Source organism: Muscardinus avellanarius (assembly GCF_963383645.1).
Source record: "Muscardinus avellanarius genome assembly, chromosome: 8".
Taxonomy (NCBI): Eukaryota; Metazoa; Chordata; class Mammalia; order Rodentia; family Gliridae; genus Muscardinus; species Muscardinus avellanarius.
In genome coordinates, this window is record NC_137794.1 from 9,705,824 (window position 1) to 9,724,205 (window position 18,382).

General features: G+C 38.0%; 1 protein-coding gene across 1 annotated transcript in view; it reads right to left on the reverse strand.

Annotated features, from left to right (window-relative positions):
• Window positions 1-18,382, reverse strand: part of PKHD1 (PKHD1 ciliary IPT domain containing fibrocystin/polyductin) — a gene marked incomplete at both ends in the record, with an annotated part of 452,539 nt that overhangs the window by 36,098 nt on the left and 398,059 nt on the right. The window contains one exon of the mRNA XM_080700604.1: window positions 3,160-4,177. Within this exon, the coding sequence (XP_080556730.1) occupies window positions 3,160-4,177 (1,018 nt within the window). The remainder of the gene's footprint in view (window positions 1-3,159; window positions 4,178-18,382) is intronic.

The window sequence follows — 18,382 nt, forward strand, 5'->3', positions numbered from 1 at the left end:
CGCGGTTCGTGGACAGCCTCAGATACTTAGTGAGGCCCTCTGCAACTCAGTGAGACCCGGTTTCAAAATAAAGAATAAAAAATAGGGCAGGGGTGTAGCTCGGAGGTCAAATGCCTCTGGGATCTAACCCCAGACCCGCAAAAAAAAAAAAAAAAAAAAAAAAAAAGGAAAACAAAGGCCAAGTTTCTACCTAAAGGAAGGAAAGCAACCTAAAATGTGTCCTGCCAGTACTCCAGATAAAAGACCACGTATGGATTTGAGATCCTCAGCTTAAAAATGGAAGTTTGAACATGTGCTTATCTCTTTCCCCCAAAAAAGTTTCCCAAATTACCTAATGAGTGAAAAAATAGTGTAAATTGAATATAGAAAAGAAGTCTGGTGAAGAGGCCACAGAAAACAGAAATCGACAATGTTTTGGAAGCTGGAGAACAGATTCATGGAACTGACTTACCAAGCAGAGGAAGTTTAAATCCAGATCCGTGTAGAGGGAGAGAAATCGGAAGAGGTGAATTCACCGCATACATAGCATTAACTTGTGTACATTAACAAACATATCAAAGTCAATCATTAAGCCAAACATGAGAAGGAGGGAGGGGGAGGGAATGGGGCAGGAATTGGGTGAAGGCTGAGTGATGTGTGCAATTACACCTCTACCATCTTGTACTCCATTAAGATGTATGACTACAATACAGCAATAAATTAAAAAAAAAAAAAAACCAGGGGACAAGTTCTGCCCTCACCACAAAGTTGAATTTTGTAGTTTCTTGAAATTAACTGGTACTTTCCTGGAAATGGAACAGTCCAATATAGTCCTCATTTATTGCAATGCATACAACCCATTAAATTAATAAGAGTATCCTCTGGGGAATAAACTTGGTGCTTCTCTGGAAGGACTGCTGGCTAGGCTCCTTTCTGCTGTCTCAAGGTTAATCAATTAGCTTGCCAATGGCTCCCCAGGGAGTTAAACAGAAGCCGCCCTGATACTGATCAAAGCTGAAAGAGATAAAGATGACTTTCCTAAGATGTGGGTGATGGGGGATATTTACAAAACTGTGTCATGTTTAGGAACAGGGGAACCATGCTAATTCTCACTCAATTCCATTAAACATGGTATTTCTCCCCTGTAAACATTTGTTCACATACCCTTAAGAGGCAGCCTTTTTTTAATCTATGGAAGATTTACTTTTCTCCATATGTCAAGGAAAAAAAAAACTCTCTTAAAATATTAGAGAAATAGAGAGAGATGGAGGATATAACACGTCCCAACAGAAAATCAATGTATAATATACACAGTCAGCAGTTTCTTATTAAATCAGAAATATCTGAGTCAGAACTGAAATCATGATCGCTATGACGGATGGTAGGTGATAAATAAAAGTGATCTCTCCTCTGAAGCTGTCTCAAGACCCCATGATAGAATGATATTGCTCATACGTATGTGTGTGTATATATCTAACCTGTGCCAGATCTTCTCTGCAGGATGCACCAATACATTTCTTTCTCAGATGTGCCTTGTTTGTTTCTACTCATTAACTTTTCTTTCTAGTTACAGGCTGAATGTTCATTAAGTATTTTTATATAATATAAAAATCAATCATTTTGGAATGATGATAGCTTATAAAAGCTCGGAAGGATAAATCTAAGTAAAATTAAGTAATGGGCTGAACATATTTTCCTCTTTAGATACACATACATAAAATAAACTTATAAAAAAAACTCAGTGAAATCTAGATAAAATTAGGCTAAAGGAAAGAAAAAAAATTACTGTAAGATGGATTAGTGTTTGGAAAAATATCAAGGATTGACTAGATTGTGAATAGTCAAAAAAGATATGAACTTTTTAACTAAATTAACAATGTACAAAGCTCTTAAATGGAGCAGATCCAGAAAAAATTTTGCTTGACTTTTCTTTTTATCTAATGTACGGTAGGGGAAACAGAACCCATATCTCCATTTTAAAGACAGAAAATACAATAAAAAACACTAAGCTTTTATGTAGATAGCTTGTTCTGTGGATAAAAAACAATCAATTCATTAATTGAATATGCTTCTAATTATGAAGGAGTCTCTTTTTGCTTCTGCTTTTTATTTCAGTTCTATTGAGTTTTACATTCACTGGATATGGTTGTATACAAGTAATTACTACCTATTAAATATTAATTGTTTATTTATTAGAACTGCCACAAATAAAATAAAAGAACACTACCAACTAAGTATCTTTTTCACCTTAGCAACCCCAGAACCTAACTCACTGTGAAAACTCATTACATGAATTAATGAGTGAACTAATGAACTGAAAACAAGTTGCCCCAGAAAAATCTTTTCCTACATAGTTTTCCCTTTAAGGTACTTTGAGCTGGGCATGGAGGTGCACACCTGGGATCCCAGTTCTTAGAAGGTTGAGAGAGGAGGATCACAGGTTCAAGGCCAGCTGCCACAACTTAGGGACACCTTATTTCAAAATAAAAAATAAGGCTGGACATAGAATGTCACAGTTTCACTGAAGTAGAATGCTCCTGGGTTCACTCCCCAGCACTACACATCACCACCACCACCACCATCATCATCATCATCATCATCATCATCATCATCATCATCATCATCATGTCTCCCAACCCCTGGGAAATAGAACAGTCTTGAAGAAAGTGGATTTAATAATAAATTCCAAATATAATAGTTAAGATCTTTTTTTGGTGGTACTGGGGTTCCTGGAAGCCCTTCTACCTTCAGGCTACACTCCCAGACCTATATTTTTTATATATTTTTATTTGGAAACAGGGTCTCTTAACTCAGCGCGGCTGGCTTTGCAAACCTGTGCTATCCTCCTGTCTCTGCCTCCCAAGCACGGGGATTACAAACGTGCGCCACCACACCCGGCAATAGTTAAGTTTTTAAATGGATTTTTGAGTTTTAATTCTTATCTTAAATAGCAGACAGATTATGTAGTTCAGTATCAATAGGTTGACATTTGCAATATATGTTAACATGAACTCAAGAAATCAAGTCTTCCACCGAGGTGTTGGAGAGTAAAATTGATCAAATTACATTTTTATGTATGTACAAATATGTCACAATAAACCAATCTGTGTAATTAATAAGTATCCATAAAATGATTTAAAAATCAGCCTTCATTTGGATGTTTCTATGATTAGAACTTACCCATAGCCCAGGACTCCCTTTGACTGAGTCACCAGTAAGGCCTCAAGAGTCATATTCAGAACATTCTCTAGCACTCCAGTTTGATGAGCAGTAACAATCTGGTAATGCAAATTCTGTAATTTGTCACTTGATAAGGATGTATTCAGTCCAGTGTACCTTATGGTTGGCAGATCACCAATTTCAATGACAATCACTTTTGAGACAGTTTCCACAGTGGTTGGTGGCGAGACCGTATCTGAGCTCATTTCCATCATGAGAGTTCTACGTTGACCAACTCTTCTGTAATGAGTGGTACAAGTCACAGTTGGGCAGTTACGCTTTCTCTTTGCTCTACTGTCAGCGATGGTCCATAAGATCTCTTCATTACCAGACATTTCATGAGTGAATCTGATTTGGTTTTGGCCAATCTGTAAGAAGTTAGTTAGTCTTTCAAGCATCACCATTCCCCAGCCTTTCTCTAGAACTGAAAATGTCACCGTGAAGGCCAAATAAATAGAAGCACTCGTGCGTATTTCAACAGGCTCCTCTCCTTGGAGGACGACATACAAGACATTATCCATGATGTTGAAATAGTTGGCACCAAGAGATTCATCCAGCAATGAGGGCGCTGACTGCACTAGAGTAGGTGGAATAAAACTTTCCCCTAAGAAAATGTGGGGGCTCTGGAGCTCCTGATAAAATACGGCCAAGAGAAGCTTGGAGGTACTTTTATTCCCCAGTAGAAAAAAACGTAAAACTTGAGGAGTCTGATCCATGAAACAGACCTTGGTGATTTGCTTGGTGGGTAAAACAGAATAGAAAGTAGATACAGACCTAGAGGTAGAGCAGGGGGTGTTGTCATTTGCCCTACTTAATATGTCAACAAATCCACTGGTAACAGATACAACTGGGTACGTCTTCTGGATTGCCCAAGCAATATCAACATTATCAAGGATTAGGACAACTTGGTCAGTCTGTTTGCAGATAAAGCCTTGTATCATTGATTGGTACGTGCATTTCTGTTCTTCTCTAAATGGACCTGTAAAACAGGGAAAAATAAGTGATATATAAGTCACAATCCCTAAAAGATGACTTACAATCTACCATTATCATCATTCACAATTTCCTGAAGTATTTATGATAATCTAAGTAAATAGATGTTGAGTGTAAACAGATCTTGGAGAGATATTTCCAGTGTTGATCACTCATATATCAAAGTAAAATGCTCTATGGTATATTTTAAGAACTTAGAAAAAGATCTCATGTACAGCAATTATAGTTAGCTAATATATTGTATACGTGTAATTTCCTAGAAAAATAAATCTTAAATGTTTTCACCACACACACACACACACACACACACACACACACACACACACAGAGTACAGAGTAACTGGTGATAAATATGCTAATTAATTTCACAATAATATTATCATTAAATGATATAATAATATCATTTTAGAGTGTGTATTAATACATCACATTATATACCCTAATTATGTATAATTTTGTCATCTCTACCTTTTTTATGGTTTGTTTTTAATAAACTTTTAGTGGTGTGTTGTAATCTCACAACATAATGGAGTTCAAAGTGACCGAGACGTACACATACTCAGCACTTGGTGAGGCTCTCCGTGGCCATCACACTTTTTCCTGTCCTTCCCTAAACATGATATTGAGACTGGCATTGATAATTTTGTATATGTACTCAGTGTCGGTGGAAGTGTTTCCTTCATCAATTCTCCCTCTCCCCTCACACCATTTATAACTTATTTAAAGTTGTAAAGGAACAAATGACCCCATATCAAAATGAAACAAACAAAAAAATGTCAGAGAAAGAACACAGCCAACCCAAAATAAGTAGAAGCAAGGGAGTAATAAATATCACTGCAGAAACCAGTGCACTAAAAAAGAGAAACAAAATAAAACAGAGAAGTGAGAAAATTAGATCTGTCTGAGAACTGTAACTCATATCTAAATCACAACAAAACATGACATTCTTCCTTAAACATGGTATTTTGTTCCTTCACAGGCATTAGTTGACTAGCATGTAATGCTCTATTCAACATTCCTCTTCTTCCAAACATTTTTATATGCTCTTTCCAGGCATCTAGTTATAAGACTATACTCTATAGATAAAACACTTTTAAGCCAATTCAAAATAAATAATAAAATATGTCACAAATTTTATTAAATTCAACTTTTTCTCATGACTTCACAAGATTGAAATTGTGGCTGGACATAGGTACATACATTTTCATCTGTTCTTGAATCACACGATTGATTGTGTCAACCTATTCTCCGCAATAGGTTCTGCTTTTATAAAGTGTTTTTTGATTCATTTATTCATTCACTAAATGAATACATAGGTAAGAAAATAAAGTTTTCTTTGTGTATTTCCATTCCTGGAACAGGTGATTCTAAGGCAAAAATAACTAAAGCTAGCACTCCATAATATGATCCAAGTACCCTTTTGTAGTAATAAGGTGCAGGAGCTCTATTGGCAATATATTAAAGTTCTTGTCATGTATTTACTTTTACATATTCCATCCAGGAGCCAGTTTACCACGATGTCTGGTACCCCAAGCCACCTCTGTCCTGGAGATTCAAGGCCTCTCTTTGCCTACTCATCAGTGACACAGATAGTAAAGAATAAGACCACCCATGCTGCAGATGGACATAGAGAAGTCAGAATTTTCAGAGCGAGGATAAGAGAAAGAAGAAAACAGGTTTAAATTTGGAAGAATCGAAGACAGTTTGAATGTGTGAGTTTGAGAGGACACAGTTTGAGAGGGTGTGTGTAGCAAACAACTTGTATAACTTGAAGAGTCTAGCTCAAGCATCTATTCCATAAGCAAAATCACGAGTGAGGTAATAGAGTAGAACAAGTAACACATCTTCATGATGCACTGGATTTTGTATGTGTTGGATTATAGGCCTTAGAAATGGAGGCAAGGAATTAAATTAACATTCATTGTGCTTCTTTGAGTAGATTTACCATGCTTAATGGTAAAAAAAAATTGTTATAGTATCATTCCTCTCTTCAATTAAAAAGATTCAGCTGACTTACTATTATTAGTAAACGCTATTCTGGTAGTAGGGATTAAATGTCAGGTACGTGTGGCTTCTCAAACACGTGTTAACTATTTGCTTGCATAAACTTAGCCAATTATGCCGGGTGTGGTGGCGCACGCTTGTAATCCCTGCGCTTGGGAGGCGGAGACAGGAGGATCACACTGGTTTGAAGCCAGCCGCACTGGCTTAAGAGACCCTATTTCCAAATATATATATATATGTCTGGGAGTGTAGCCCAGAGGTAGAAGGGCTTCCAGGAACCCCAGTAGCACCCAAAAACAATTAATAAGAAAAAATAAAAATAAACTTAGCCAATTACCTTCCTGATTTCAAAAGGAAAAGTGTGGTATCAATGGTACGCATTATTTTCTATTACTAATCCCCACGGCTTTTTGTTTTAAACCTCTGTGCATGAACACCTTACTATGAAAAAACGAAACCATTCTGATTTCTGTGATATGTAGATAAAAATTTACCAGTATGACCTTCAAATAATTGGTAATTAGCTTTGTCTTCTCTTGCTAATAACACAAAACGGCAGACTGGCTAAATTGTAAAAAAAAAGTTGTATTTTAGCTCACAGTTTTAGTGCAAGGTGCAGGAACCAACTCTGGATTGACCTTCATCCTGACAAAGTCTCTTGGTGGTACGGAATGACAGGACATCACCTGGTAACACACACACGCGCGCGCACGCACACACACACACACCACACACACACACGCGCATGCGCACGTCTTGCTTTCTTCTTATAAAACCACCAGATTCAATCATGAAACCTACACCTTGATGACTTCATTTAATCTTAATCGACTTCCAAATTCCTCATCACTAAACCTCATAGTTGTATTAAATTTCCACCCTAATAATGCCTCACAATAGGGATTAAATCCTAAGGTGAGTTTCTGAAGGAGACAAATCATATTAAGAGCACAACATATGTTTTCTTTTAAGTGAAAAGAATTTTAACAAACCGGTTATTATAAAATGTTTTCACCCTGCTGTCTTTCCACATTCCCACAGAACTAAGGCTACACCCATTTTAATATAATGTAAGAGTAAATGAATCTTAAATTATTTTTCAGTCAAAATCTTCCAGAAAAAGAGATTTCATCTTCCAAAATCATATACTGTTTACAATTTTTGCTAACACTTTGCAAAAAAAATGCTCTGTGATAATTAACAAATTAGTTATTTTTAAGGCTACTTAAGCTTATAAAATTAATATCTCTCTCCCTGTGTCTCCCAGCAGTCAGAGCAGAAGCTTTGACAGTAGAATGACACTGATGATTGAAATGTGATTTCCTCAGCCTCTTTATGAAGGAGATAAAGGATAAAGGGACACTTGATAGCATTTACACATGGGGGTTTATATACTATGTACATTATTATAGTAAACTAGAAAATCTTCCTTTTGTAAAGGAAGAAAAAATGTACACGTTAAAAAAAAACATAATCCCACTAATTATACAGTCATGGTTGGTAGTACAAACTTACTTCTAGCAGGAGCTTCAGTGAATTTTGATATTAAGGATTTTATACAAAGGAAATGCTCTGGTGCATTTGAAAGTCAGTTACTTTAAAATAATCCTTAATGTTATTGGAATAAACCAGTCTAAAAATCAAAATGAAATTGTAAAAATGCACAGTTGATGCATAACTGTGATAACTCCGAGCTTCTTAACATGTACCAGGAGAAAAATGATAGCACTTGTATTTAGATACAAGCTGAAGTTCTGCAGGTAGTTGCTGGGGTTAATCAATCCTAGTATTTTAAATTTTGGCAGGAGGCAAAAATAGAACACAGGTAAGCAACACATTGGTTTTCTGGAGATGCTGAATGGGTGCAGCTCCTAATTACTGCAAGGAACACACACAGAATTTACCAAGAGGGGACTACACACACAGCCAGGTAGACCACACAGTGACATCACTCCTCAACAGTGATCCCTCTTTCCTTCCTGCAGGTTTCTTTCCCCTCTGTTTTTCTTGGTTGGAGAAGGGTTAGCTCTGAGTAATGATTATCTCTCTCGCTCGTTTTTTGTCTTTTCTTTTCCCACTTTGCCAAGTGGTCTTACTGCCAGTCACAATTTTTGTGGTCTGCAATTCTGATCACTTTTAAATGAAACCCATGCTGGCTTTGGTAATCATAATGTCATTTACAATTTACCACTAAGCACGTTTATTCAGTTAGTAGCACACTGAAGAAAGAGAACTCCATATGAACTCACCGTGAAAGGCCTAATCTGATTATTTCCTCATGAAAATCCAGGCAGGGGTGCTTGTAAGAGGGGCTGAGGGAAGCAGGAGGAAAAGCTAGCTCTGGCCACAGCTGACTCTGATAATCAATGTGAACAGATAAGGGATACAGCCTGTCAGGGCAGCCGCCCAACACCCCAGGGCATTCCTCTCTAACAGGCAGGAGTGGACAGCACTTGATGAATGCTGAGTGACCAGTGGGCATTGGCTTGGCATATGCTACTGGATTCGAGATGTACAAGTGCAGTGATAAAGTCCAGAAGCTCCTCTCGAAGGGGAGGAAATTAGATTAAGCAGGTAGCGTTTGTGTGTGCATGTGCACACATGGGCACTCACTTTGTGTACACGCTGCTTTCCTAAAATATCCCAGCCAGAAAGGATGCTCTGTTTACTTTTCCCTAGACTAGAAGCCATGCACCTGAAATCTCAGAAAGGAGGTGAGTTAGATCTGCTCGGTTGGAGGAGGAGAGAGGAGGAAGGAGAGTGTGGCTTGCATGCGTGAGTGTGTATGTACACTCAGGTTGTTTCCAGGGTCCTAACAAATATTAACTTTGTGTCAATATTTGTCCTTCCTGTCGTGAAATGAGGATTTTCCACCTCATTTCACGTTTGAAAAGAAAATATGCCAAAGGGGTCGTCTTTGCTAGGGAAAAAAAATTAAAAGAAAAGAAAAAAAAAGAGAAACAACTTCTATCTTTTACTTAGAAAAATGGATCAGAGGGAAAGAAAAAAAAGTATTTTTAAAATAAATGTTTTGACTCAAAGGCACATAGAATCCTTCCATCTTCCTGTTTTCCACAAAAGAGAAAAATTTATATGTTTAAGATTGAATGAAATACATCAACATTAATGATTTTTTTTTCCTCGAGGTTAACACCACCATTTCCCTCAATAACTTTTTTAGCTATTTTATGATAGATTCCACAATTCACAGTACAGTAAAGTATAGGAGATTCTGACAAAAACAAAATATATAATCATTCCCTTATTTTCTAGAAATGAAAAGAAATCATTTACAATTCTTTTCTGTCAAACAACATTTATAGCTCATTATTTCTAATTTAACAAATACAAATGGCTACAAGTCAAGTAAAGTGAAGACAGGTTGGATTTTCCCCCATTTATATTTGTTGTCACACATCCTGGGGCTGCAAGGAGACATATTCTAGGATCTCAGAGCTGTGCTCCTCCATGCACAGACGGAGGGAGAGAGGTCTTCAAAAGAAATTAGCAAAGCAAGTATGCTTTGGCCATAATGAAAATGGAAAAAATCAGTCTGGTTTTTCAAAATGAGGAAAGCTGTCTAAAAATTACCTTTCTTAAACTTCAAAAATAATGGAGGTATGTAGTATTTTCAAGGCAAAAGTAAACTGGAAGTGTTATTACACATAATGGAGTCAACACCAGCGACAGAAGACAGGACTTTGATTTGCAGTCTAGTACTAGAGGTCTTGTCTGCTGAGTGACCGTGTGTGGCAGCTCTAGTTATCAGAAAAGAGACAGACATGTTTATTTATCCTCACACATGTTTGTTTGTGCAAATAACTTAAATGTAAAAATTATCATTAGTATATAATACTTATTAGCATAAGTAACTTAGGAAATATAAGTGCATTAGGTTGAACAAAGTCCAACCTGTATCCAAATTTTAGTTCCTGAAACTTAAAAATGAATGTATTTCCAAACTAGTTCTCACCACTTGTTAGACCGTGACACTGAGGAGTGTGGTAGCCTCTGGCTGCGCTGTGGGTGAGGAAGACCAGACTAACACCTAGTGGTGGTGTAGTAAAGTGTCTTTCAGTACTCGGGGTCCTGAGATGCTCTAGTGTACACACGGTCATCTGAAGGGCTGCGGATGGTGCAAAGGAGAGGAAGCTGTGTGGGGGGACACACACATTTGCGGGTATGAAGGTCACCAACAGACTTCAGGAGCTACCTGTTTCCATTCTGCCTGCAATCTCATCAAAATCCTTGGATTCAATATAAATATATTCCATGGGGACACACATTTACAAATTAATCGGAGAAAAATAAAAAACCATATAAAAGCAGTCATTGCACAAAGCAGAGGATGCCAGTAAGATCTTGGCTAAGTTCTTTCAATGGGCAATAAGTAAATAAATAAATATTTATTTATTTATTTATGTGTGTGTGTGTGTGTGTGTGTGTGTGTGTGTGTGTGTGACTAACGATGGAACCCAAGGGCATTCTACCTCCAAGGTCCATTCTATCTGGACCTTTATTTATTTATTTTTTGTTGTTTCATTTTGAAATAACTCTTGCTAAGTTACTGAAGGTCTCGCTGGGTTGCTGTGTCTGTCCTCCTGTCTCGGTCTCCCAAGTACTGGGAGCACAGATGTGTACCACTACTTGTTATCTCTTAGTACAAGTTTTATGATGAGGAAAATAACAATCAGGAAATCAAAGTAATTGAATTATAATGAAGATGGAATGTTGGCAGAAGTGTGACGTCTGTATCTAATACACCTTTCTTCTGAATCCATCATTTTTAATTTTTTTAATCTTCTCAATTAAAAAAAAAACTTAGTTATTGGAAGGCCATTCAATCAAATTCCAGAGACTATTCTGTATCCTTTCACTAGGCTGAAATGTTATCATTAATAAGCTAGTGGAAATAAGTCTTAGAAGTTGTTTTTATACTTTTTCTATTTTGCTGTAATACAATTTCACCTATCAATATCAATGGAGATGGTCCCAGTCATGATTTTTTATTATTTGAAAACAGCCTAGGTAGGTGCAAGTTTAGGAAGCTCAGAAAGTCAGCATAACAAGCAAAAGGTGAGGTTTTAAATTTGGAGAGATTTGCACTGTATTCAGCTTTTGCTACTCTGCAGCGGCAAAACCATACACAAGTTACTAATCCTTTCTCTGACTTGGTTTTTCCCAAAGAAATTAAGATGTGTATCCAATCCTTAGGCTGATGGAAACGCTAAATGAGACAATACATGTGCAGAGTTCATGACAAACATGTGCCAATAAATATAAGCTTGTTATTATTATATTCCTTGAAATAAAAAAAGAAGAAAAAATGTTTTTAAAAAACAGCTTCATTTGGGAGGCTGAAACCGGAGGATCGCAGTTTACGGCCAGCCTCGGCTACTTAGTGAGGCTCTCTGCAACTTAGTGAGATGCTGTTTCAAAATAAAGAATAAAAAATGGGGCTGGGGATGTAGCTTAGAGGTAGAATGTTCCTGGGTTCCATTCTTAGGCCTGCAAAAAGAAAACAAAGAAAGAAAAAAAAAAAAAAACCCTTCATGTTCCTCTTTTTCTTTTTTTCATTCTTGCTTTGTGGTCTGACATAGCACTGATAAGTGTTGCATGCATTCATATGAAAGATGTCAGAAGAGGCAAGTTATAGGTTTAAAAAATGCTAAAAGGGTTGGGCGTGGTGGTGCACGCTTGTAATCCCCGCGCTTGGGAGGCAGAGACAGGAGGATCGCGCAGGTTCGAAGCCAGCCGCGCGCGCTGGCTTTGGAGACCCTGTTTCCAAATGAAAATGTAAAAATAGGTCTGGGAGTGTAGCCCGGAGGTAGAAGGGCTTCCAGGAACCCCAGTACCACCAAAAAAAAAAATGCTAAAAGGTGTTCATAAGAATCTATGTTTTTAGAAAAAAATAGTCAAGAGAGAAAGACAAATATACATACATACGTGTGTGCATATGTTTCTCATTTCCTCAACTAGTAAAAGAAGAAAAAAACTAAAATCCAAGATGATTTCCCTTTCACCTCTTCTTAACTTTTCCTTCCTTCCTTCTATTATACTTTCCATCTCTTCATCCCCATCTCATCCTTTTTTCCTACCTTCTATTTCTCTCTTTTTTTTTTTTTTTATCAAACCTTGCCTGCCAGCTTTAAACAAAGCAGCGTCCGTGAGGTTAGCTCAAAGGCAGCCATCAGCATTCTTTACAGATTCAACTCCTGGCACGCTCTTTCCCCAGAATGATAAACTTATCACCTCTCCGGCCCTCGTTTGGAAGCGGCAGCAGTAATTTCTGCTGGATGCCAAAACTGAAATGAATGTGACTCTACCCCGGCCGGCTCTGAGCCGTGGCTATAATGAGCTTTGAATGGGAAGCCCCGGACACCATAAATCTGCGCCATATGTGACCATTTCCTGTGTCAGTTTCTTTCTCATAACGAGTGGAGAGTTTTCTGCTCCCTCTCGTGACCCCACACCATGACTCTGAAATCTTTCATGGCTGCTTACGGGCCTGAGGCTTTTTACAGCAGTTGTATAAATAAATGAATTTGACAGCAAACATCATAACAGTTAGCAGTAATGTGTGTTCACCACAAGTGCCCATACTGCTCACTGGAGAAATGGCAGAGGAAACAGCTTGTTCTGTTACCTAAACAAAAGTAGTCCCGTTTGACAAGTGCTGAAAGAATTAGTCAAATTAACTTGAAATCCAGGAGGACTATTTTTGCCAACTCTCCCTGCCAGGGAAATGTTCCCAGCTCCTCAGTGACCATGAGTCACGGGAGATAAATTCCCCCTTTTGATTCTGAGATAAAGATCTAGGCTGGGAATACGCAGCCTTAGACTGATATTTTATATTAATCTTCTTTGCAAGTCAAGACTGCCGTATGGGAACTCAGGCGCAGCCAAGACTTCCTGAGGAAACTGGGGGCAGATGAGCCGCCCGATGTTTCGGATGCTCACCTGTTGACAGCAGACCTCTTGCTGCAACTCTGGCCTTTGTTCAGGAAAGATGCATCTTTGCACCAAAATTGCTGAAAAGGAGGCAGGCTCCATTTTCCCTGTATCTCCATAGCTTTAGTTAAATGAAGTCGCCTGTACTCAGCGCACTTGTGGTAAACTTAGATATGCACAAAAAGAACACAGGTTTTCCTCCATTGTGCAGATTGATTGTTAGACCTTAAGTGTCTCTGCCTTTCTTCTGCCGTCTCAATGTCAAGCCTTTTTACTCTGCTATGAAGGACTGTACCTCTCATGGTTACTCTCATGACTGATTTTTTTTTTTTCAGTGCAAACTGCCTGGGTTCAAATTCTAGCTCTGTGACTTAAACTCTCTGTAACCTTAGTCAAGTAAGTCAACCTCACCTTGCCTTGGTATCTTTTCTTCTTTGCAGAAAGGGAAGTTTAAGTTATAGTATTTTGTTGGACTCTTTTTTGTGGCTGTGCTATAATACCCCAAATATGGTAATTTATAAAGACAAGAGGTTTATTCAGCTCACAGTTCTGGAGGCTGGAAGTCAAAGATGGAGTAGCCACATCTGCTGGGATGCTAATGAGGATTCCATGCTACTCCACACATAGCAGAAAACGGAAGGTCAAGCAGGCTTGTGCAGAGAGAGGGCCACGGAAGATTACCCGCTCGGTACCTGCTATCAGAAAAGCCGACCCACTCTTCAGGGACTACATGGGCAGAAGCCTATGTCCCACACACCTCTCAAATCACCCCCGACCTCAGTACCATTACAAAGACAGTTAAACATCTATGTGAGTTTCTGGAAGGGAAAACCACAGCAAGTATCATACTCATGAGGTGGCTATGACAATTGAATGAATTCTAAAAAATTATGATAGTGCTTATCACATAACCCATTATTATTATTATTATGTCAAACAGAATCTTGAAAAATAGTCTTGTTAGCAATACTAGATTTCTTTCCTGTGGTAGCTTGATATTGGCAGCTAGTCTAAAAATTAACTTTAAGTCTTTTGAAAGAAAATCATAATAGTACTTTCACTTAAATCAATGACAACTTCAAGGTATAGTACAACACGATGTGAAATACAAACAGCGTTCTAGAAGGCAGCATACAAGGTAGAGGCCGTTCTCTGAGCCTGGGTCCTTGCCAACCAGACAGGCAAAAAGAGCAATCTAGAAATAGGTCCTTGCCAACCAGACAGGCAAAAAGAGCAATCTAGAAATAAGTCCTTGCTATTTTAAGCTGTTGAGATTTGCAGGTTGTTGGTTGTGGGAGCCAGGCCTAGTCTATCCTGAGGATGCAGCTTATACATTGTATTTGGATGTATTTTTATATACATACATAGTGCATCCTGCTTTAGGAAGAGAAATAAAGAACAAAAGAGAACTTCTTTTTCTTCTCCTCCCCTCTTCCTTCTCCTTCTTGTCTTCTTTCTTCTCTTTTTCTTTGTGTGTTTGTGTATGTGTGCCTCTGTGTGTGTGTGTGTGTGTGTGTGTGTGTGTGTGTGTGTGTGTGAATGTGTCCTTTCAGGAGACAGATCATGAAGATTGTGTTTGTGTTCTCAGCCAACATTTGTACTAGAACTCTTCCCTTTCTAAATGCAAATTCCCCTCACAGAATTTATCTCAATATCTTCTCCATCTAATAGATCTGAGAATCTACCTCTCTGTTAAAGCTCTTTGAAAAACTGTTTCTTTTTCTCTGCAAATTTTTCTCCTTTGCCATTATGTCACAAAAATGAAATTTCCTCAATATGGTGTGCACAAAAAACATTACTGAAGTAATTAAAAGAAGATATTTTCATAAGCCCAGAATTGGCATGCTAACATCTTTCGGAATGGGTTCTTCTGTTTGGGCTGTGACAGTTTTAATATGGGTGATACATGCATACAGCTGGCTATTCTTGCTTATTTTGCTAGGCAGAGATCTTTCCCTTTGAAGGAAAAAGAATAGATCTGCTTCTTGGAAAAAAACACGTTGAGTGAACAGGCTACAGACAGCTCATGCTGCTCTTTGGAAGCAGAGAGGGAATGAGACCAGGAGATGATCATGCCTGTGTTCCTAATATCAGTCACAGAACCCAGTGATGTCACCAAGAGAGGTTCTGAGATCTGATGAGTAGAGGAAAATTTGAAATGTGAATTTCAAGCTTCTCTTTGCGACCTTCGGCAAGTGACAGGCTACCATCCACATCAGCCTCCTTATCGTGCATACGGCGAAGAAATATAGCTAGATATTTAACATAGGAGATTGCATAAAGCGTAACTGTAACAATGTCTTGGATATATGGCAGGGAAAAGAAGACTGAAAAGGGGGGCAGTCTTCCAAGCCATTCAATCACTAAGGGTAATAATTTGGAGCCAGGATGGCTGGAAAATTGATCAACCAGATATGGATTGGTCAATTCAACAAATTAGCTATAAGGATGCTGGACCAGGGGATTCCAGGTTAATTAATCCCAAGATGTCTCTTGATTTGAATGTTTTCTCCTGAAGACTGGTGCCTCACCTCTGACCAAGATAAACAGGGTTTTTGTTGTTTGTTTTTGTTTTGTTGTTGTTGTCTTTTGGGTTTGGGAGGGTATTGATGAGCTAACAAGGCTGACCTTGAACTTGTGATCCTTCTATCTTAGCCTCCTAAGTACTGGGATTACAGGTGTGGGCCATCATGCCTCATACTAAATGCGCAATTTTAAATTCAATTTGAGCAGTAAAACATGGCAAGATTACTGAAAAGCACAATTCAGACTGAATATTTGAAGGCAAAATACAACAAAGATTGTAGAAAAACTATGAGGAAATATTTTGTTTTCCCCCATTCGGTGTGATGTTGACCTCAGGTTTATAAAATATTGACTAAATGACACTGAGAAAATTTCCTTCTTTCCCTAAAATTTTCAGTTTTTTTTAAAATATGTATGGGTGTTAGCTTTTGTCAAATGCTTTTTTCACATGCATTGAGATGATCATGAGATTTTTGTCCTTAGTTCTACTTATATGATGACATATCTATTGACTTGCATATGTTGAATCAACCATGTATCCCTGAAATAAAGCCAACTTGGTTGTGGTACAAAATTTTCTTGATGAGACTTTGAATATAATTTATAGTACTTTATTAAGAATTTTTATACTTATATACATCAAAAATAGCGGTCTGTAACTTTTTTCCTTGATGTATCTTTATTCAGTTTCGACATCAAAGTCATACTGGCTTTGTAGAAAGAGTTCGAGAGATTTCCAACTCTTTCTATTTTATAAAGTAATCTGAGGATCACTGGGATTCTTTCTTCTTTCAAAGTCTTATAGAATTCATGTAGGAATCAGTCTGGTGCTTGGTTTTCTTTATTGGAAGGCTTTATTATTTAATGATTCAATCTCTTTGCTTGTTATGGGTCTATATACATTTTCTATATGTTTTTGATTCACTTTAGGCAGGTTGCATGTGTCTAAAAACTTGTCTATTTTTTATATGTTGTCTGATTTGTTGAAACATAAGTTTTCTATGTAGTTCCTAATGAACTTCTGGATTTCTGTGCTGTCTGCGGTGATAGATTTCTCATCTTTTATTTTATTAACTTGGGTCCTTTCTCTATCTTTGTTAGGATGGTTAAAAGTTTATCTTCTCAGAAAAACAGATTTTGGTTTTATTTTATCATCTCATATTTTTTATAAACCCTGGATGGTACAGTGAGGGGCAGGGTGGAAAGAAAAAGAAATTCACGTCTTTTCTTTTTTTTTTTTTTTTTTGTGGCAGTGGGAATTGAACCTAGGGGTATTCTACCTCCAAGCTACAACCCCCAAGTCCTATTTTATTTTTCACTTAGAAACAAAAAGGCAAGCCAGGAATGATGGCGCATGCTCGTAACTCCCAGCATTCGGGAGGCTGAGACTGGAGGATCACAGTTTGCAGACAACCTCAGCTACTTAGGGAGGCCCTTTGCAACTCAGTGAGACCTTGTTTCCAAATAAAGAATAAAAAATAGAGCTGAGGGTGTAGTTTGGAGGTACAATGACCCTGGGTTCCATCCCCAGTACTGCAAAAAACAAAAAAAAAAACAAAAAAAAAAACAAAAAAAAAAACAAGTCTCTCTAAGTTGCTACTAAGGGCCTCACTAAATTGATAAGGCTGATTTTGAACATGCAATTCTCCTGTCTCAGCCTCCCAAGTACTGGAATTACAGGCATGCGCCACCATAACTGGCATAAGAATGTCACTTTTTAAGCCCCTCCATTGCATTGTTTTGACATTTTAAAAAATGTTTATTGGTGCATTATAGTCTTTTTATTTTATTTATTTATTTATTATTTGGTGGTACTGGGGTTCCTGGAAACCCTTCTACCTCCGGGCTACACTCCCAGACCTATTTTATTTGGAAACAGGGTCTCTTAAGCCAGTGAGCAGCAAGGCTGGCTTCAAATCTGCGCGATATTCCTGTCTCCATCTCCCAAGCGCGGGGATTACAAGCCTGCACCAACACGCCCAACTCAATAAATAATTTTAAACCAATGCTTTAAAAATGTTAAAACCAACTATAGCCGGGTGTGGTGGTGTAAGCTGTAATCCCCGCTTGGGTGGTAGAGACAGGAGGATCCTGCAGGTTTGAAGCCAGCCTCGCTGGCTTAAGAGACCCTGTTTCCAAACAAACAAACAAACAAAATATATACAATAGTTCTGGGAGTGTAGCCCGGAGGTAGAAGGGTTTCCAGGAACCCCAGCCCCACCAAATAATAAATAAATAAATAAATAAATAAATAAATAAATAAATAAATAGGGTGTAGCTCGGAGGTAGAATGCCCCTGAGTTCCACCCAAGACCCTCAAAAAAATAAAATAAAATTATTTATTGAGCATTTACCACTATTTTGATAGTAAACTAGACTTCAATAACATGATGGTTAAAAATAAAAGAGGAAGCTGGGTGTGGTGGCACATGCCTGAAATCCTAGTATTTGGGAGACTGAGATAGGAGGATTGCGGGTTCCAGGCCAACTTCAGCAACTTAGTGATAGTCTCAGCAACTTAGTGAGAGCCTGTTTCAAGATAAGTATAAAAAGGGCTTGGGAAAGAGGGAATGTAGCTTGGAGGCAGAATGTCCCTGGGTTCAATCCTCACCATCTAAATAAATACATAAATGAATGAATGAATGGATGAATGAATGAATGAATGAAGAGATATGGTGCCTGCCTTCAGGAAGCTTAGTTAGAGGCACCT